Genomic DNA, 22,500 nt, shown 5'->3' with positions numbered 1-22,500 from the left:
CTTTGGACAGCAGGAGATTTGCTGTGGCACAAGGGCGTGATTTGAAAAACTTGTACTTTTACTCAGCTTTCTCAAGAGAATTTTGAATAGCCATTTGCTGTTCTATTTTCAGTCATAACACTTCAACTGATTGACACATTCATCACACTGAGCAAAAAGAGTTTAAAGCTGCAACACATACTAGAGACACCCGTGACAGGTGTTACGGGTTATGGGTTCAATTGAACATCCTGTTACTCATTGCAAGGCCAAATCTGAAGATTGCTAACAACTTGTCATGCCTTTAATTGCCTCTTAAGCTTTGTACTGTATGGTATCTGAAAGTTTTGACTTTGCAAATTCATCAATAAAGGTAACAGGGTTCCCTATCAGTAATCAATAGATAAGTAAAGGTTTTTTTCTTCTCTTTCAGGAATGCACCCCAGAAAATCTCGAATTAAAGAAGAAGGTCTTTGACAGCCTCGACAACTGCATTACATCTTGTGAGACCATATTGGCAAGCTCTACGTCCTGTATTGTACCCTCAAAATTCACTGAATCTTTGAAGCATCGTGACCAATGTATTGTAGCCCATCCAGTGAGTAAAATTCCTAGTTGCACTAGAGAATTTATGATTCTAACTTGACTTGTCCATAGTTAAGTAGTGAGTTTAATGATGTTGATTACCACATGTGATAGTGACGTGAGATTGTGGTGATGATGATGGTGGCCATGCTACTACATGTAGTGTTTGTGGTGGTGATGATGATGATGATGATGATGATGATGATGATGGAGAGGATGATCATGGTGGGATGCATCCAATTACAAGACTTTCCTCACCCACATTTTTAGAGTCACATGCAAAATCACTTCTACGGGCCTTCAATTTCTCGACAAAATCACAGTTACAGTACTTTTACAGTCAGCTTAACTGTCAGTCAAACTAAATCCACACATTTGGATGCACTCCGTGATGATTTTTCCACAACTTCATTTCTTCTCAAATGCCGCAACAGTTACGATAAAGGATAAAAAAGGAGGACAAGCAGCAACTTACACTGTACAAACACAATTAAAACATATTTGCTAGGTAATTAAAGAGGTGGTAATGGTGACGGACATGATGATGATGATGCAGTTACAAGTCATTCATTCGTCAAGTGCTGTTTTGCTTTATTCATATATGCAAAAAATTATTTGTAGTGACTTGTGAAGAAGTCTCATGAGGAGTTTTAACTTGAAGATTTGTTTTCAATTCTTTAGATTAATCCACCATATTATGTACCACTGGTGGAGGTTGTACCTGCACCATGGACAGACAGTAAAACCATAGATGAGACAGTTGCAATAATGAAAGAAATTGGACAGTCACCTGTAGTTATGAAGAAGGAAGTCAATGGATTCCTTTTGAATCGTTTGCAATATGCTGTAATCATGGAGGCCTGGAGACTAGTTGAGGTAAAAAACAGGTCCACTTTGCAGACAGGGAATGAAATTGTACTTACTTTCCATCCAAGATTTTGAAGAATATGTAGAGACACCAATGTTGTTTACTGCCAATCATAATATGACTGTGAGTTTTCTAGGTATCCCCAAGAAGATCGTCAATCTTTAATAATTAAAGGTGAATATTTGCAGATAGTATGATGTACCGGGATAAATAATGATGTTCATAAATTTCATACTGATCGCTGGCATGCAAATGCCTTATCTCACTTATTGAAAATGAATGTGTTACAGTTGTTTTTGTGTCTTGTTTTAAAAGGTCGATTGTAACTTTTGTCGCCATTGAAAAATAGTTTGCTATTTCCGTGCGTTATTAATTTTCTCGCTATCAAGGATCATTAGTAACTCTCCGGTGAATTCGAATCAAAAGCAAAGAGGCAGAAAAATTCCTTTTAAGGCTGGTTTACACGTACAACGCAAGCATATTAAGCATAAGCAACATGCGCTGGCGCATTAACTTGTTGTTAATAAGTATCTTTTGTTCTAATAAAAGGTAGCAATTATCAAAACGCTATTGCGTCTGCGTATGTTGCTTGCGCTTATGCTTGAGTCGTACGTGTAAACCACCCTTTATGGTGCGGCTAGTTTTGTTGGACTGGAACGAGCACGAAGTTGAGGTTCATTTGGCTCTGACAAAATTTCCCTTCATCTGAACCCCAATGTATTGTGGGCCCTGAGGTCTTGAAGTTCCTTTCTGACCACAAGTACAAGCTCATGAGGGTTTTCCCTTGTTGAACCTCTCGGCTGGGATTGTAAAGTAGACAGCTGGTCTTTAAAATCAGGGGCTCATCGAGGGGAGCCTCTATCTCCACTAATTTCTTGAGTCAACCATTTCCCGATAATTAAAGTTTAATTTGGAAACAGTTTTTTTCCCGCGAAACGTATTGTCTTTCCCTTGACGCTGAGATAGCTATGTTTTGATTGGCTTTTATAACAGTGGGCGTGCTGAATCTCCCAAGGGAGATTGACTTTTACAACACTCGGCGTGCTGAATCTCCCAAGGGAGATTCGCTTTTACAACACTCGGCGTGCTGAATCTTCCAAGGGAGATTGGCTTTTACGTCATTGAACGTTCTGATTCTCCAAGGGAGGCGTTCTAAAAAGAAATCTATTGGGGAAAGGGTTGACTCCTAGGCCAAGTATGGGAGATAGAGGCTTCCTTTGATGATCTCCTGTTCAAATTTAGTTTCTTTTATTGACTCTGAAATGCTTTGTTCATGGTGTTAATGCAGTAATGGCTTAACGGTCCATGCTGGAGGTGTGTATGTTATGAATCACGCCAAATAACAAATGTCCCAACAGGGAACGAAACCGCAACTCCTTTTTCCTCTCAGTATTAAAGATGCAAGCTTTGTTCTCCCCATAGTAGTAAAGCAATCCCCTCATCCTATATCATGTGACCTGCCCACTCCGTTAATTATTGGCTGATATATTGATGGGCGTAAGCTGCCCAATGATTTGTATTGTCTAAGATGGCTTCTCGTATTCCAAACCTCAGCCAAGTAAAGTTGTCTCAATATTTTTCATAGGATGGTGTTTGTTCTGCAGAAGACGTTGAAATCACTATGACTGAAGGTCTTGGACTGCGTTACTCTCTGCTGGGTCCCTTTGAAACCATGCAGCTGAATGCAAATGGTTCGTCATCAGTATTGCATGCAATTTACTAAGTTATCGTAAAGTCTATGTGGTCATTTTACATATGTCAATTTTAGGTAAAATCGACAGGCAAAATGAAGTCAGTGCGTGTATCCCCGATTTCTCATTAGCCAGTCAGACGGGCTACCTCGCTGGATGGCGGTTCAACCGATAGTTGGACAGCTGGGAGGAAAATGTTGCGTTTGTGATTGTATTGTATCGCAAATGGTTAGAACTTCCTACTCTTCTAGGACAAGGGCAATAAGCTGTAAACCCCCTCTTACAACGAACTCCCACACTTTCCTCTTTATTTGGGACACGAAGTTTCCAGCGTCGCTGGTAATCAAGGCAGAAGTCAAGCAGTCGTTATTTGGTAATGTGGAAGTCACTAAGGTGCGGAATTGCTGAAAACCACTCTGCGTCTCATTTGCACCTCATAAAAAGGCAAAAGAGCACATAATTGTATCATGCCTCGTTCCTTTAAAAACTGAATTACTCTTCCGCAATCCCGCAACTCACCCGTGGAGGTCATGCATATAGTCTGCGAATAGGCTTCAATTAACTCAGCTAGATCTCTCTAATTTGAGAAGGTTGAGTACAAAATAGTTTGAACAAAGGAGTCACATCAAAACTTGATGACTTAAGATCGTCCGCGTGAGAGTAGCCCTGAGAAGAACTGTTGCTGGTGACATTGATACCAACAACAGTCTTTCTCAGGACTACCGTTATTCGGATGATCTTACTTCAAAACTTTTTGTGAGGAAGTTGAATGCGTTTTTCTTACCGCAGGAATCAGAGATTACTGTGAGAGATATGGAGCCAACATTGAAAATGTTTGTAAGGAGCAGGGCGGACCACGTTCGCTGGGCGGCGATACATTAGACAAACTTGAGAAAGAACTGGGGAAAACAATGCCCCTAGATCAACTGGACAAGAGAAGGGAGTTAAGAGATCGACGTCTTGCAGCATTAGCCATTCACAGACGTCAAGAAAAAGAAGAAAATTAATGTTTTTCGGTTCAGTAATAGTTACGCCTGTTAATCGATGTTAAAATTTGTATAATTCAATTTGTAAACAACATTCTTGTAGTAGTGAATCGGCATCTGCCTTAGTTGCCACGTCAATTTAAGTAACCATTTCAACTCGACCAAAGGATAATTCACCGCAATGCAGGAGTCTCTTGATTGACAAACAATGTCCTGTTTTTACGTCACGCAAATGAGATTTAATTGTCTTTCCTATTTTCTCTAAATGAGGCTACGTCCATCGCTGCTTGACTCCGCCCTTGACGGAATATGTTAACGTTTATAAGACCTTAACGTCGTCTTAAAATCGAATTTAGTTTATATTGTTGTTGTATTGGTTTGCTTCAAATTTATGTCGGGGAAAAGAAAAAGAATGGACCAATTCAGCTGTTTAGGAAAAGGCTGATTATCGCAAATTTTCTTTTACATACAGCATATTTCATGTGCACTTCCATGTTGGATTTAATGAGCTCCTTCTGCCTCTGGCTGTTGTTTCATGTAAAAGAAGCTCAAGGCCCAAACAATAGAGACAACTGTAACGTGCAGTCAGATCCAACATGACGACGCCCAGGCAATAGCGGTATTCAATTTTTTCTTGTGAAGATACAGACTCTTTGCTTTTTAACGTCATTCATTAATTGTCAATGGCATAACTAGTGTGGTTCCAATTAAACCCCAAACCTGAAAACTCCGGCCAATCACAATGGACAAATCGGTACAAAGGGCGGAAAAGTCAGTAATAGTTGGTTTTGGTTGTAGCAAAAACCAAACCCATCGTCAAAACTTCCGATGAGGCATTCAAAATACAAATTCCAATGGCCGTGTTAGATGGTGTTTTTCAAGAGAAGGTTGCTAAAAATGTGTCTGCTGTCTAATTTAGAGATAACTAGTCCATCTTAAAGAGAGTTTAATTGCCGATTCGATCCGGACCAGCCAGTCCTTCAGAAGAGGTGTTCGCCTTACATTGATGTCCGCTTAGGGGAGTTGAATGTAGCTGACAGTACTCCAAGAGAGAGCAAGAATGAACAGGCAAAGAGCTAGCGAAGAGGATCGCCAGTGGGAGTGAGTTAGGGATAGAGCGTGGAGGCAAAGTTGTAGCGAAGAGCGTCGTGAAGCGGAGCGGGAAAGAGGCAGACATAGAAGGCAAAATTGTAGCGAAGACTGTCGCCAAGCGGAACGAGAGAGGCCTAGAATAAACAGGCAAAGGCAACGTGAAAGAGAAATTCAGAGGCGGAGGGAACGGAAGCAAAACAACAACTTGTTTACAGAAGGTAAGTCCACAGGTCGATCACTCTGTTGGTGTTGTTGTTGTTATCGATTTGTAGAAGGATAAATACAGACGAATATTACGGCGGTGGCGATTTGCTCGGCAATAAAGTTTGAAAGCAAATAAGTCAATAAAAGATCAAACAAAATGTCAACTGAGTCCTGTGTTATGTTTTTTGGTCGCTCCAAGCTGTTTTAGGCGTCATGTTTCGAGATCTTTTCTCGACCGCCGGTTAGAGAGAGAAGAAAATCGACAAGGGAGGCAACACCGAGCCGCCCGGCCGGTGACCTCGTCTTGTTCAAGCTAGAACGGACGCCAAACCAGTGAAATTCTCACCTTAAAAACACCAGCATCTGATCGATTAGGGATGTTCCCATATACCTTCGCCGAGTTTGAGCTTCATCTTTTGAAAACTCACGGAGAATAGCTCTCTCAACATGATCGGTGCAAGAGACCAGACGAACGGAATTCGAAGCATTTGAGTCTATTCGAATCAACCAATCAGTGCTTTTGAACTGCCAATGGTCTCGTTGAAGGGTTTCCATTACCAGCTCCAAACTGTTAGGCGTTTATATATACCATGTCACTTCATTATGTAAGAAGATCAGCAAGCAGATTGCTGTTTTAACTAAGTTTAGAAAGTTGCTTTAACGTCCAAACCAAACTTGTGCTATACAAGGCCTATATTTTACCTCACTTCACGCACTGTGGAAAAACTGCAACCGCTAAACTTGAAAATTTGAGCTTTGTAGTTAGCGAGCTCTAAGGTCAATTTTTAATGACGACAGCACTTATAGTACTCTACTGGAAACAGCAAACATGCTTACTCTTCAAAACAGAAGAGTCCAGGATACGTGTATGCTTATTTACAAAGCCATTCATGGAACGCCTCCTCCACTTTGTTCTCTATTGACTCTTAGAAGTACATCACGTAACTTGAGGGGTGAACTGATTCTTGTGCAACCTAGAGTTAACACCACCACCAAGTACGGATAAACACTGGCTTTTACCTCTTATGGAACAAAAATCTGGAGCTCTCTTACAATAATGATGATGATGATGATGATAATAATAGTTTATTCATTTCTTGTGCGCATCTTTACATGACTACCATCAGATGCGCATTCCTAAATTATAAATATGAGAAATAGTAGATAAACGTCTAACTAAAAATATGGTAAGGCTTAATAAATAAAAAAAATTAAACAATATGGTAAAAACTAATTATTAAATATTTAACAAAAGTATTATGTAAAAAGAGAAAATGCTAATAATATGATAATAAAGGCTCTATTAAGTATATGCATGTCTAAAAAGATAGGTCTTAAGATGAGCTTTAAAACTACTTACACATGTAATTGAGCGACGCTCACTATCGCGGGGAGTTCCACAATGACTGCGCTGCGACGGCGAATGCTCGATCTCCTAGCGTGGCCTTAGATTTTACTGATGGCATAGATAGGAGTAGAGTATTAGAACCCCTGAGATTATAGAGTGATGTTTTGATAATAATTAAGGACTGTAGATACTGTGGCGCGAGGCGGTGCAGGGCCGTAGCCAGAAAAAAAAATATGACTGAAGCAATGTCCATCGGTAAATTGTCTTCGTAGGTAATTTAGGTGTTCATGATAAGTACATCTTGAAGACAACACTGGAATCACGCTTTATTTTAAAAAATCACGAAATAATGACTGAGGCAAGTGCCTCGGTTTGCCTCATACCGGATACGGCCCTGCCGTGTAACGCCTTAAACGTGAGGAGAAGTAGCTTGAAGTTCATGCGTGCCCTGATAGGCAACCAATGCAAATCGCGCATTATTGGTGTAATATGACCAAACCTAGGCGCATTACATACCAGCCTAGCAGAAGCATTCAGGACTCTCTGAATTGTCGCAAGCTGGCTGTTTTGCAGCCCATACAATAGGCTTTTGCAATAATAGATGATTCTTAAGATAAATACTTGCGTATGCGTCGAATATTATAGAGGTGGCAAAATGCAACAGAACTAAGCTTACTGATATGGCTAGACATAGTGAGCTGTGAATCGAACCATGATCCAAGGTTACCGCGCACCGGTGGCTCAGTTGGTTGAGCACCGGGCTGTCACGCGGGAGGTCGTGAGTTCAACTCCGGCCGGACCAACACTCAGGGTCTTTAAATAACTGAGAAGAAAGTGCTGCCTTTGTAATTACATCTGCAAATGGTTAGACTCTAATCTTCTCGGATAAGGACGGTAAGCCGGAGGTCCCGTGTCACAACCCTTCAATGTTCATAATCCTGTGGGACGTAAAAGAACCCGCACACTTGTCGTAAAGAGTAGGGCATGTAGTTCCTGGTGTTGTGGTCTGGTCTTTCTGGTCTGGATGGGGTAGGGTGGAGCACCTCGCATAGGACCTCGAGTCCTGTTCGTGCTCCTTCCCTCTGGGCAGGTTTGCCCAGTAGAAGAGACAAACCAGATGTCTCGTAAAACAAACAAACAAACAGGTTTACAGGAACAGGAGTCCAACTTGATATTATCAATATTAACCTTGGCTAGCTGTTGGTTTGTGCCTGGTATAAGAAACTCTGTTTTGTCGTCATTTAACATTAGATTGTGCGATATCATCCAGCTCCTGGTGACATCACTGATGCAGTCAGTCATAGACTTTATAGCAGCGTCCGCTTCTGCAAATTGGTTTGGGCTGAAGGAAACGTACAGATGCGTATCATCAGCATAGCAGTTGTTGCAGGTGAAGCTGCACGATCTAATTGCGCGTACATATGGTGAAGAGAGGCGGGCCAAGATCCTTGAGGGACCCCTTGACACAGGGAGAACTTCTTTGAAAGTCCACCATTGACAGACACTCGCTGGAACCGGTCAGATAAATGCGACCTGAACTAAGCAAGCGCATTGCGTCAGGGCCTTGAAGCTGGTAAACCGTCCATCGACGCATGCGCTATGCTCAACCGCACTTAAGTTCAGTCGTCGCAGAGTAAAGAACATTCAACCCACAGAATGCAAGAGTTTATTTCTGTTTCCCCGAGAAGAGTTCCTCAAACATCTTCTGTGAATGATATGGTTTCGAATATCAGTATAAGACTGATTGCGATTCAAAGGACCGTAGAATTCCGAAAGGAACGGTCCCCATTACTTTCTGATGTAACTGGCCATGGCTTAAGGGGCTGCTACTTTCGGATAGTCAAAAAACGTTTGTAATTCGGTTGCCGTCTCACGCAAAAGGACACGTAACTTGATATAAAAAGTTAGTTGTTTAGATTAAATGCTGGTTATGCAACCAAACACAAACAAGCTGTAACAATTTTGATAATTTTCTAGCCTAACAAAGTAAAGCGGTGAAGGGTTTCGATATGAATTCCAAAGCAAATTTCACTCGGAAAATCGTTATCGTACTCATCGCTTCGTGATTCAAGCGATATAGGTTTTTAGCTTAAAATTTACCGTGGAATTCACTAGTTATTTTCAACTCGTAATGAAAAATAATCATATGCACTCACCAACCAGGAAGAAATTTATATTTAGCTCATGTTTGAGTTTCTTGCTGTGAGCTAAGACTAGTGACATCTTTTATTTATGTGTCAATGGATTTAGCGCTGGAACACTAATTGAAATTAACTCAAATCAAATCAAATATTGGTTTTCTTTCTCTCCAACAGTTGAAGAAAGCTCTTGGGCACTATCTCTTTTTGATTTGACTCATAGCCTTAGCCACGACCTCCATCGCCTTTTCTAACATCTTCATCCATATCAGGGCATTATGTGCCCATAAGGTAGTCACGGTACCAAAACCCTTCCTGTCTTGAGAATCACTAACTCCACACTCTTTCCCTTTTTCGGGGGAGAGAAACGACCGCCGGAAATACGTCTGCGTTCGCAGGCTACACTCTCCATGGATATAATAATACTATTCACCGCTGTTTCTGATGCTGAACGTCAAACAAATTAAAAACGAGTAGCACAGAATATTTGGTGATATTAGAGACCTTACGATACACGTATATGTTGCCGGTAAAATCCGTTTTCAGTATACGGGTACGGGTAGTGTACCAGTACAAGTAAAATGTCCATGCAGCCATTTTGATTAAGATACCCGTAGAGTTGCCGGGCGGGGATTAGTAACGATGGCAGGCTCGGTAGCAAGGTTCTTCTTTTTCTTCAGAAATAAGTTTACTGCATTGTTTAATAAAGGCTATCAAGTATATCCAAAATTCTTCCTTACGAATGTTCTCTGTTTAGAAAATACTCCGATGATGAAAACGTACTCGTTTCTCCATCATGGCTTCTCTGTAGATACTCATAATTCTTCTTCCGGTAAACTGGTTTCTACCCCGGGAAACGGCTGGGTCTACCGGGTAAGATCGATGTCGTCATCGCAAAATGAAAAAGATATGACGCTACCCGTTACCCGTACACCGAATTACGGGTATCTCAAGGTCTCTATCATCATTCATGTTTTTCCTTAATTTTTAATCAAGCCTGGAGGCATGCTACCAAGGATCCGTTTCAACGTCCCCATCTCACACGGTATTACTATTGAGAACTCCAGAAGATGATTTGTTTTAAGTTAAAGAAAATTATCTTTCTTACTTTAATTAATTCGGCATTCTTTTAGGCTAAGCAGCTACCTGGCAACATCACAAAATATGAACTAAACTACTAAAATGTATAGCAATTTTACAAACAAAGGTACGCGGTATAAACTATCATGCATTCAGTCACTACCAGGTCTTCTAAGTATTATAAAAAAAATTAAGCAGCATTTTGGAAGCTCACCAGCTTACATAGCTTCTGTAAATCGCAAAGGTCTTCAACGATAAGGTTAAGTAAAGTTAACTTGCATGCTTGGCAATAAATTGTACAAATCATTATGTTTGATATTTTTACAAGTTAGCAGTCCATAATCTCTTCGTCAACACAGGTGAACATTATTCCATTTTTGGAAGGCTTAATGTTGTTCATACAATGAAATTGCTTAATTTCTTTTTGAGATGACATTTTGCTGCACACGCAGTACTTTCCCTTTCAGTTACTAAACTAAACTGCTGAAGTGCGATATTATCCTGATTCTTACAAATCATGATTGGCAATGCAAGGCAAAGCGAAGTCGCTCTCGAACCCCGAGGGTTTACACTGCTGGAGCTTATCTCGGTTTCTGTAGCATGAAGCGACTTAGACCATTTCTACTGACCACTGGACGGGATACTAAACCGTAGCAGGCTCGTTCCGGACCCTGCAGCATGTCGGCTGCGACCATCTGTACACCTGAATGACAAGAGACAGTGCGGAGCAAAGTTTCCTGTCTTGGAAAACAGGAAGGCGACAGCGCTGAGCCTTCAACCAGTCTGCCACGCTGACTGGGCCTCCAGGCACAGCTGGTCGCGCAGGGGATGAAACAATTTTACTTCTTTAAAAGAAATTTCTTTGGCTATAAAACCTGAAACTATTTACGTTTAATTATTATTTTATAATGTATATGAACTTATTGAAAGATTCTTGAACCTCCTTCATTGCCTGTCTCAGGGCTATGCTCACAGCTATACTGTTGGTTTATGTTGTCGACTAGCTGTGTATCAGTGTTAGTTGCACACAGCAGGTTGGTGATCGGCTCACGTCAATCCTTGCTTAGGTTTTTTTTTTGGAATTTTACGATCCGTGTCATTCACAATGACTTCTAACAACCGACCAGTTTAATCTAGAATTCTAACGATAAACAGTCCCAAAAGAAGAATCTCAGGGGGATAAATTAAAGGGATATGCCATGAGGATTTTCAAACCTTGAGACTTACGTGGAGGTAATCTTTTATCTTCTATTCCTGATAACGATTTCAAGATCAAATAAGATACTCATATGTTGTCAGGTTACATTATTGAAGGACCTAAGGTTATATATTTCTACAAAAGAATGCCGTTGTCCGCGATAATTTTCAGTTAATCCAGTTAAACTTCGAACAAGCCAGTCAGAAATGAGTATCGAATGTATCTTTCGGGTTTGCGAGAGGATCCAGCTTCTTTCCTCTGTCAAATGCCACTTTGTCAGCATCTTCCTCTTCAAGGCCACCGTTATCGCTTTCTTCAAGGCCAAAGTTGACTGATCGAGGTTCAACTGACTCTTTCGGCTGCACATGAATAGTAGTAAGTTCATAGCTTACTGCTCCACTCTCCTTTCTTGTGTCAAATGCGACTTTGTCAGCATCTTCTTCTTTAAGGCCACCGTTGTCGCCTTCTTCAAGGCCAAAGTTGACTGATCGAGGTTCAACTGACTCTCTCGACTGCACATGAATAGTAGCAAGTTCAAAGCTTGCTGCTCCACTCTCCTTTCTTGTGTCAAATGCCACTTTGTCAGCATCTTTTTCTTTAAGGCCACCGTTGTCGCCCTCTTCAGAGCCAAAGTTGACTGATTGAGGTTCAACTGACTCTTTCGGCTGCACATGAATAGTAGCAAGTTCAAAGCTTACTGCTCCAATCTCCTCTCTTGTGTCAAATGCCACTTTGTCAGCATCTTCTTCTTCAAGGCCACCGTTGTCGCTTTCTTCATAGCCAAAGTTGACTGATCGAGGTTCAACTGACTCTTTCGGCTGCACATGAATAGTAGTAAGTTCATAGCTTACTGCTCCACTCTCCTTTCTTGTGTCAAATGCGACTTTGTCAGCATCTTCTTCTTTAAGGCCACCGTTGTCGCCTTCTTCAAGGCCAAAGTTGACTGATCGAGGTTCAACTGACTCTTTCGGCTGCACATGAATAGTAGTAAGTTCATAGCTTACTGCTCCACTCTCCTTTCTTGTGTCAAATGCGACTTTGTCAGCATCTTCTTTTTTAAGGCCACCGTTGTCGCCTTCTTCAAGGCCAAAGTTGACTGATCGAGGTTCAACTGACTCTCTCGACTGCACATGAATAGTAGCAAGTTCAAAGCTTGCTGCTCCACTCTCCTTTCTTGTGTCAAATGCCACTTTGTCAGCATCTTTTTCTTTAAGGCCACCGTTGTCGCCCTCTTCAGAGCCAAAGTTGACTGATTGAGGTTCAACTGACTCTTTCGGCTGCACATGAATAGTAGCAAGTTCAAAGCTTACTGCTCCAATCTCCTCTCTTGTGTCAAATGCCACTTTGTCAGCATCTTCTTCTTCAAGGCCACCGTTGTCGCTTTCTTCATAGCCAAAGTTGACTGATCGAGGTTCAACTGACTCTTTCGGCTGCACATGAATAGTAGTAAGTTCATAGCTTACTGCTCCACTCTCCTTTCTTGTGTCAAATGCGACTTTGTCAGCATCTTCTTCTTTAAGGCCACCGTTGTCGCCTTCTTCAAGGCCAAAGTTGACTGATCGAGGTTCAACTGACTCTTTCGGCTGCACATGAATAGTAGTAAGTTCATAGCTTACTGCTCCACTCTCCTTTCTTGTGTCAAATGCGACTTTGTCAGCATCTTCTTTTTTAAGGCCACCGTTGTCGCCTTCTTCAAGGCCAAAGTTGACTGATCGAGGTTCAACTGACTCTCTCGACTGCACATGAATAGTAGCAAGTTCAAAGCTTGCTGCTCCACTCTCCTTTCTTGTGTCAAATGCCACTTTGTCAGCATCTTTTTCTTTAAGGCCACCGTTGTCGCCCTCTTCAGAGCCAAAGTTGACTGATTGAGGTTCAGCTGACTCTTTCGGCTGCACATGAATAGTAGCAAGTTCAAAGCTTACTGCTCCAATCTCCTCTCTTGTGTCAAATGCCACTTTGTCAGCATCTTCTTCTTCGAGGACACCGTTGTCGCCTTCTTCAAAGCCAAAGTTGACTGATCGAGGTTCAACTGACTCTTTCGACTGCACATGAATAGTAGCAAGTTCAAAGCTTGCTGCTCCACTCTCCTTTTTTGTGTCAAACGCCACTTTGTCAGCATCTTCTTCTTCGAGGTCACCGTTGTCGCCTTCTTCAAAGCCAAAGTTGACTGATCGAGGTTCAACTGACGCTTTTGGCTGTACATGAATAGTAACAAGTTCAAAGCTTATTGCCCCACTCTCCTTTCTTGTGTCAAATGCGACTTTGTCAGCATCTTCTTCTTCAAGGCCACCATTGTCGCTTTCTTCATAGCCAAGGTTCACTGATCGAGGTTCAACTGACTCTTTCGACTGCTCATGGATAGTAGCAAGTTCGAAGCTTACTGCTCCACTCTCCTTTAACGTGTTAGATACTGATGGCATGTTAAACGTACCAGTTTGCACTTGATCTTTCAGAAAATTTTTCCCTGTCATTCCACTTATCTCGTTCTGGAGGTCATTAAGAGGCATAAGCAACGCCAGGCAACACGAAAGAGACCATTGTGGATTTTTGCGCCATTCTTTGATAAAGCGGCAAAAATACCTGAGGTACTGGACTGAAAAAAGAAGAAAGAAAAGAAGTGAATACGTTTGTGTAGTATAAGTGAACGAGAAGACCAACAACTAAGCTTAGTACTCTGCAAAATGCGTATTCGCCCGACTGTTTTTCTCCAGCGGTTGTAAATGCCCGGATGTTTGTTCCCGTCACTGTATTCCAATCGTATTGCAAGATCCTGAAGTGTTTTTGTAGTCAGGCTGTTAAGAGAAGGAAGGAATTGTGCGTTTTATAATAAAAGAATCAAACTCTGCGTGCTTGTTGACCTTCATGAAATTAACAATTTTGGTTATAGAGGCATGGCCAAAAAGTCCTGTAACGGTGATTAAGAGGTTTTTTAAAAAATCAAAAAAAAAAATGGTGACATCAGCATTTTCTGGGGTTTAATTTTTCAACTAGTTTCCTGTTAAAGTGGTACTATGATCAAAAAATCATTTCCTTTTTTTCTTCTGATTTTGAAAGCGTGGTCGCTTAACACCTAACTGGCAAAATTTTGAGCTTTGAGTTTTATCCAAAGACTGTTTATTTTGAGTGTAAGTTTTGGATTTCATGATCCGCCATTATTCACGTTCAAAACTGGCCGATTGGACCTCAGAGGGTTGGATCTAGAGAAAATGACGTCATTTACTCACTAGCTTAAAATTTCAGCGTGTAAACGCAATTTATTATATATGCAAAACACGGGTTGAAAAGTCTGAAAGCCCGAAATTCCCGTGCTGCATATTAATTAGGGCGCGTACACACGCATTGCTTTCTTAAACTAGTGAGTGTTTGACGTCATTTTCTCCTCGACCCAGCTCTCTCAAGATTTTGAAGTTAGTAATGGCGGACCAATAAATAATAAAATTCCAGCTAAAATAAACAGGTGTCTTTTTAAAATCAGAACTTAAAACTTGGGTGAGTTAGTATTTAGTTAACATAGTTTTGAAATCCAAAGGAAAAACAAAGGTAAAGGAAATTTCAAATGAGCTACAGATCTATTCAGAAATGCGTCATTTTAATCCAGACACCAGGGGCCGGTTCCTGAAAGGCGTAATAACCCTATTCCAGGGATAAATGTGCCTGAAATAAGGCACATTTATCCCTGGAATAGAGTTATTATTCCTTTCAGGAACCCGGCCCAGCAAAATGTCATATTCACATTATTCCTTCATTTTTATTATTAGTAAAACTCTGCAAATAGCATGAAATTTTGGAGAAGCCTACAAAAAGTGTTTCCAGGTGTAGTCAAATGCGACTACTATTGATCAAGATAGGAAATTCAAAGACCTCAGAGCTATGTTCTATCTTTCAAAGACCTCCCTTTTCTATATGAAATTAGTGAGGGTTTTTTACGATTTCTGCTAGTAAGGGCTGGTTTTGTATATAAGATGCCATTTGTTCATTAGAATATTCTTGAGATTAAGGACTGATGGTTGACATGACATTCTGTAACAAACGGCAATTCTTCATTTTATTTTGTAGAGCCAACATTCTTTCGCTAAACTTGACTTCATATAAAGTGATGTTTACCACGTTATCGGCTGGACCCCGGTGGCGTAATCTTTGTTTGAATTGTGCGATGTGTTTTTCAAATTTTGCTTAGGGCTTCGCCTTTGATGAAGCCTTTCCTGACGCCTGGAATGTGGCAGGACTTGAAGTGCGTGTATTGGAAAATCTCTGTCGGTTTGAAGTGTGTGCACAGATCAAGAATACAGTACTTTTTTTTCCTATTTGAATCTCTCGCTCTTGTCTACATATGTATCCAAGATTGTTATTTCAGTATCTAAAATCTCAGCCGTGAATTTATTGTAGGGTGATAGCTATTTGCTAGCTCTGTCAAGTTGTTTTTGCTTCTTTGTTTATGTTCTATAGAGAAAAGATGTCGTCAATGTATCTTTTCCAAATGCGTGCTTTGTAATTATAAGGACTTTGGTTGATGACTTCGACCATGAAAATGTTAGCAAAAGATAAGGCCATTTTTGTTCCCACTGCGGTTTCGTGTGCTGCAAGATTTCATCTCTTTCTTTCAAGAGAAGTCTTAGCATTTCTCTAAGAAAGAGTGAGACGGAATCGGAGGTTTGTTTTCATAGAATGTTTCGTATGTTCTACATGCAATGCCGATTCCTTCTTCCTGTGGGATGTTAGTGTAAAGGCTAGTAACTTCCAATAAGACAATGATTGTGTCTTAATTTGAGACTGGTATCTTTGAGGTATGCGTTTTTTTTTCGTTTTAGCAATAGGCTGACGTAGGTGATCAAAAAATGATGAGATTCGTTCAGTAGGGCCTTCACAGCCAAATATGATAGGTCTCCCGACCGGGTAGGGTTTGTGAATCTTTGTTAGAGTGTAGAAAACAGGGATTCGTGGCAGGTTTGGTCAGGGATGACCATTTCTTAGTCATGTCGTCAATGTGGTCTCCGTGATGGAAAGCATTGATGAGCTCTTTGGCTTTTTAAGACTCTCTCTAATGCCATGGGTAATTTAGTGGCTTACGGTTTTCTTTCTGATCTAAGAGAATCTGACCCTCTCGTGATACATTATACCCATGACATTAGAGACCTTTCAAAAAGCCAAAGAACTCATCGATGCTCTCCGTCACGGAGACCAGATTGATGACATGACTAATTTGACACCAAACACGTCACAGATTCCACGAAACCCTGTTTTCTACACTCTAACAAAGATTCATAAACCTAAACCAGTCGGGAGACTATCATATCAGGCTGCGAAAGCCCTAATGAACGGATCTGAGGTCTTTGAATTTCCTATCTTTACCAATAGGAGTCGTGTTTGGCCTGTCTACACCTAGAAACATCATCACGTGTGTGGAGAAGGCAAGAAGGCAACTATTTCGCTTGTGTTGCCGTAGTTGAGATAACATTCCCCCGACATCTGCAGCTCTAGAGCAACATACCCTTCGAGCATCGTATCAAGGTAGCCATGTTTGGGGTTAAGTACACCTAGCACTTCCAGAGCTTCCACGTCCTGCTGAATGGGGATGGGAGATAAATAGTCAATGAAAACCTTTGTGGCCAACACTTCCATAAGCCCATCAAAGCTGCTATGAGCTCATTTATTATTCCTGCAAGGAAGTCTGCAGATGGTTGTGCAAGTGCTCAAACGCAAACCTTTAGTTCACAGCCCTGTACGCTTGCAGTCAAAGCCATCATTCTCAAAGTATAAGTGTTTACTAACCAACAAAAAAATGCAAAAAGTGGGCATAATCTAAGATGACATATATAGTTGAAAGTTATAGATTACTTGTAGAGACAAGTATTTAGTTTTTTTTTATATTATCAATGTGCCCTTTTTACCATTATGCGTATTATTACAATTCAAATCCTAGGTTATATTATGCTTGAATTCTCTTTTGATATTTTTTGGACGTCTTGAAACTCCAACATTTAACAAAAAAATGCAACCACGGTCTACACACACACACGAAAAAAAAAATGTCTCAAGGAAAGTTCTGATGTCAGCATTTTTCTCAAAACCAGCTTATTCCAGTTGTAGGTCATTTCAGCCATGCCTCTATATCCCAAATTGTTAACTGTCCCTTGCTTGAAATTGGTGAGAAGTTTCATGCTTTTTATCAAAAAACGCACAATTCCCCTGAAATTGTGCTATTCACTGCTAGACTATCGTTCGAAATTCAGTTACAATGTGTAGACAAAGTTTCTTTGTTCGTAGTGAACACATCTCGTATGATGGGTCAAAAAGGAACATTCAGCCTAGTTGAGCTTTTCCTCCCAGCCTCTTTGTTTGAGTTGGCTTAAAAGTTGAAACTTTCAATTTGACACTGCAACTCAATCTATCTTTGTTATACCACGAGATGGAAAGTAATGAGCAAACAGATTTTACTGATGGACCCCCGTGGTTTCCTTTGGCTTTTCTGGAATGAATAACCAATCTCTTAAATGTGTCACTTTATCGTAACAATGAACAACTTTTTTTTTTTGATTCGTCAAATTAAATCATGGTGTGCACATCATTAGGCACTTTAAGCAAGGACTACGTAATGTCTATTACGGAGAGTTTTAGACGCAGAAAAATGGAACTAGTATGTAGCATTCCACCAAAATTCAAAGCTCTTGGTGACTCCTTAGTAATAGAAGTTGTCGTAAGGTTTTCTTTAAATTTTTCTCGATTGTTCCCTACATTATTTTGACTCAAAATGTGAAATTAAAAAAAATTGGTCACCAAGATCATTTGGGAGAAATAACTTGCTCAAGTTACTCATTTAATCATTGCGACTTCATCTATCAAAGACAAGTTTGTTCCATCGGTTCACGCTACGTTTCGCAGGAACAGGAAGCACAGCTTTGACGTACTTCTTGAAATAACACAACAGGTGTATTGTATTGTTCAAAAGGAATAATTTAATGTTTTTTTATGGCACAGACACGCGTCATGAAAAGGTACTGACTACAGTGTGCGTGATCTCGAGGAAACAGTTTTGTGCCCTCGAGTGATGCCTACGAATACTTTTTTCCCATGTAACCCTTTTTTTCTTATGCAAAATTTTTTACCGCGCAAAGAGGAGGAGTAAGACAATAAAATTATGACAGAAAAAAGGTAGGTCACGAACCTTGTTTAGGAGAAAACAGAAAGCAAACCGAGCTCGACCCCTCGACAAGACGGTCGATCCCTCGACAACACGTTTCCCCGATAGCGCGGTTTCACTTTCACTCTCGGACTGAAATGACACTTAAGCATCAGCAAGGCTATCACTCGACTTTTTTTGCGAGGGTCTTAAACGTTTTCCGTTCTTCGCTCTACTGCTGTGCTGTAAAAACGGGCATTCTTGTTTCTAGCGAGCTTTCCCTCCCAAAAGGCCGCCATTTTGAAATGTTTTTGGCAACGTTTGATATATCAATATTCGTACATGGCTGAGAGTCTTCATGGTTAAACTCAAACAGTTTTGTTTAGAAATATCCTTCGAGACTTGTGATACAGAGAAAACAGAACTAAGCCGTGAATTTTGACCATAAGGCCTACGATGTGTTATGCGCAGAACAGGATGCGCAGTGCAATACTAGGGAATCACGTTAAGCAAGTCGCGTAGTAGAACGGAAGTTTGTTGAGTGTCATGTCATCTTTTGGAAAAATAAGAGATTTGCTCCTTCTTTCGCACGGTTCTAACTTTATTTTAGAAGAATTCTTAGTTCTCCAACAGGAATATCAGCCTGTCAACTTGAATCCCCAAATACCGGTAACTTTTCATTGTGAGCAACGACAACAAAATTTCCATGCGCCTAAAATGAACAAAATTACAGGATTAACGTAAACACATATAGATCTTTATCTCCTCATTTGTTTTTCTCGCTCAAATGCTGATACATGTATATGTATGAGTTTAAATCGCCAAAGTACTTTCATCTCGGTATAAAAGACATGCGAAAAGTCGCGGCGAGAGGTACTGTGAAAGAATAGAAAAATCGTGAATTATCTGGTGAAAGCCTCGCTTATGAAAAGCGTTGTTATTCGCGCCTGCTGCTACCGCATTTTGAGCTCAAAATCAACAAATAACTGTTTGGAAATCCCCAAAGATGATAAAAAAGGGATAAAATGCCTGTATCTTGCCTTTTAGGTTGAAACAATAACATATTAAGCATATCATGTACAACAAAATACATACGCACTTTCCACTACGGTCGGCCATGATCTCCTACGTATTCGGAAAGCGCACTACGGCTAGAAACCAGGCCACCTTCGCATGGCGGAAGAAATCACCGTTCTATTCACCTACGTAGTCCTTGCTTAACGTCCCTATTGGGGAAAGTAAATACTGCCACTTCCTACGCTCTTGGAGATCAAAGTATGAGATCAAAGTATGGATCTAAAGAGGGTTATGTTGGCACTTTAAACATGTCAAATATAAGTTTGTAACTTTGTTTTCTGCGGAAAATCTGAAAAAGGAATTTGGACCAGAAAGTCCAGGGCCGATTCTGTGTCTTAATCATAGTGTGGTATCTTTCAGATTAAGTGAACTGCTGTATGTTCCTAGCTCACAACCGCATACAATGATACCCAAGTCTCCAACTCCTTTTGATTTAATTTCAAATACGAACAAAATGCTTACCCGCAAGAATTCCAATTACCAAAAAATTTGCTCCAAATACCAATGCATTGAACATGATATGGTCCATATATGAGTCCACCAGGGATTGTGCCCTCTCTGCTGGAATTCTACTCACAACACCTATTACGAGGTTGACGAATGTGACAGCAAGGGAAGAAACCATCATGTTGTTCTCAAAGGGGTCCGCTATCGGCCGCTTGTACGCAAAGAACATACCATGGAGACCTGACATAACACATGCTAACCCAACATAGGCTCTGCTCTCATCTCCTATCAGGATAATGCCTGACGTTAATGCCACCTTCCGAGCTGTTTCAACAAGTTCCCAATACCATGAGTGAGTGTTATAATTTGCGAATAAAAACTGTAATCCTGTGACAACTTCTGGAATTGAACGCTGGGAATGTGTGGATTCATCGTCACCTCCGTCGCCAAGTTTCTTCAAAGACCTTTGGTGCCTCCACAGAACCACCAAGGCAGCCATAGGTAGGAACATGATGTAAAAAAGGCTGCAATATGCAATAATCACAGATCGTCGGAATTCTTGGCTGGAACATTTGACAGTAAAGTCAGCTTTTAGAAACGAGTCGCAGTTTTCGCCTTTTTCGTCAAGGCACAGTGTTCGACAAGCAAGGGGAAGAACATTTGCTGTCTTGGAGCAGGTGCTTAGATAGGTTACGTAAAGGAAAAAAAAGACTGTTCTGTAGACCAACTGCTTTGTTTCGGAAATTTTCTTCACTTTCTCCATTTGACTCGAGAAGGTCTTTCTGCTCAATAAGACCTTCCTAATTCCATAAATAATGAATGCTAAAATGACGACCGCAGCATTGATACCGAGCAGAGTAAACAATCTTCCAAAAGCATTGACTTTTAGATCTGGAAAGAGACAGTGGATTGGAGCAATCTGTAAAATATTTAGCTGTAAAATCTCGGAATATTTTCCAATAAGTGCGAGAGAGTCTGGCCATTTGATGTATGCAAATGCCTCGAGAACTCCAAATGTTACCTGGTAGAAACCGATAACAATTTTTAGTCTTCCAAGAATTATATCAACTAAGGAGCGGTCTTGTTTGTTCTTGGCTTGTTTCCTGCCTCTCCACACCATAAACGTAGTAATTATAATAGTCACTGCTGCTATGACGGAAAGCTGTGCTATCATCCATGCTTTTGAAGGGCACTCTTTGCATGTCTTCAACTGTTTGTAATATCCAGGATTACACACCTCACACAATGGTCCTTTATATCCAGCAATACATGGGGAGTCCATACCTCCCAGACATGATTCCGGTCTTGGACATTTATATGCTTGAGGAAGAGAGTATCGGTACTCGATCATGGATTGGTTTCCAACAGAAGAATTCCCACGTAAGACTTCGCTGAAGGATATGTAAAGTTCTTTGTTTGTATCGTTCTCCCATTTCCACCAGTAACCCCGTTGAAGACTAATGGAACCATTTTCGCATTTTAATCCACCTTGTTGTTCACATGACTCGCATTCTTCAAACATGTGTCTTCGAAAAAATCCTTCCTGACAGTAACATGCCCGAAATCCAGCAAACAACTGTAGATTCGTCCCTGAGAAAAATAAGACGGTGCAATTTACTTCTTTATTAATTTATTAGTACATAAATGACGAAAGATCGTTTAATTTTGTTATTTTATCTTTTCCCTGGTGTCTATCAGTAAACGTTTTTTCGAATTCATTCATATTAATAAATCTGTTTCTGCACCAGGCCTCTAATGCTGTTTAAATCTTTTACCGAAAAACTTAACTGAGAGCAACGTAAGGTCTAAGAAACTGTTTTGGAACATCGCAAGATACCACCACTGAATACTCAGCCATAGTCTAATGAAAGTATTTGTGGGAACACTCATGCTAGTGACGTTCTAGCAGTTTTTGACTGCTTTTAAAGAGTTACCCCAACATTTCCATCGTTTGTAATTTTGCCAGCGTTAAGTATCACATAAATGAGGTTAAAGCAAGGTTACCCTTGCAAAATAGGGGAAAAGAACCTGCTAGTCGATTTTGGCGAGAGAGGGAGGAAAACTGGACTGTCCAGAGCAAAACCGTCGAAACAGGTTGGGACCGACTGAAACTCAGTCCATATACGATTGCGGTGGTGGGAGGCGCTGTCTATGACCGCTATGTCATCTTGACTCGTAGAGTTCCATTTGGTCTCTAGTAGAACTTCATAATTTCTCTGGCACTATGAATTACTATAGCGGTCGAGATATGAGAGTCTTCAAATGACAAGTTAGAAAAGTCGGGAAGGACAACAGACAAAAAAAAAGGGTTTAACTTTTGACTTTTCATCAAATTGCTTTTGTTGAGACGATGAACGCTCCATGAAGTTAATCAATAAATATCGTTTTAACTTGGCATTTGGGCCTTAGCGTTGCTTCTTTCCTTATTGGTTTCCATTGGAAATCATAAAACTTAATAAGCTGCATACGGCCAGCCTCATTCCGGCATTACCTCTTCTGAATGTTTTGCATAATTGTGTGGGGAATGCAGTTTCTTTTAATATCTGGCGAAATATCTTTTTGCAATGCCGGCAAACTGTTCTTCTGTTAAACCGGCAAGAATTGTAAAGTACTCCCACTTAATTAGATTAGGCCATCATGTTTGAGAGGCTATTTGCAAAACTCCAACATTGACCATGATATGTTCATTT

General features: G+C 40.6%; 2 protein-coding genes and 1 pseudogene across 2 annotated transcripts in view; 2 read left to right on the top strand and 1 right to left on the bottom strand.

The window, feature by feature from the left end:
- The window catches only part of LOC137997179 (lambda-crystallin-like), a 40,486-nt gene extending 36,017 nt beyond the window's left edge, over nucleotides 1-4,469 (top strand). The window contains exons 5-8 of the mRNA XM_068843022.1: nucleotides 413-577; nucleotides 1,246-1,440; nucleotides 3,018-3,123; nucleotides 3,913-4,469. Coding sequence (XP_068699123.1) covers nucleotides 413-577; nucleotides 1,246-1,440; nucleotides 3,018-3,123; nucleotides 3,913-4,130 — 684 coding nt within the window. The 3' untranslated portion in view covers nucleotides 4,131-4,469. The remainder of the gene's footprint in view (nucleotides 1-412; nucleotides 578-1,245; nucleotides 1,441-3,017; nucleotides 3,124-3,912) is intronic.
- A 6,900-nt stretch (nucleotides 4,470-11,369) lies between these two features.
- On the bottom strand, nucleotides 11,370-21,332 carry LOC137995481 (uncharacterized). The gene is made up of 2 exons (XM_068841024.1): nucleotides 19,826-21,332; nucleotides 11,370-13,762 (listed from the first exon to the last, which is right to left on the bottom strand). The coding sequence occupies exons 1-2, from the start codon at nucleotides 21,330-21,332 to the stop codon at nucleotides 11,370-11,372; spliced, it is 3,900 nt and encodes a 1,299-aa protein (XP_068697125.1).
- A 740-nt stretch (nucleotides 21,333-22,072) lies between these two features.
- Nucleotides 22,073-22,500, top strand: part of LOC137995480 (uncharacterized) — a 1,689-nt pseudogene continuing 1,261 nt past the window's right edge.

The sequence above is a fragment of the Montipora foliosa genome, chromosome 3 (genome assembly GCF_036669935.1).
Source record: "Montipora foliosa isolate CH-2021 chromosome 3, ASM3666993v2, whole genome shotgun sequence".
Lineage (NCBI taxonomy): Eukaryota > Metazoa > Cnidaria > Anthozoa > Scleractinia > Acroporidae > Montipora > Montipora foliosa.
The sequence above is the reverse complement of the archived record's forward strand: the minus strand, read 5'-3'. Positions and strand labels throughout refer to the sequence as shown.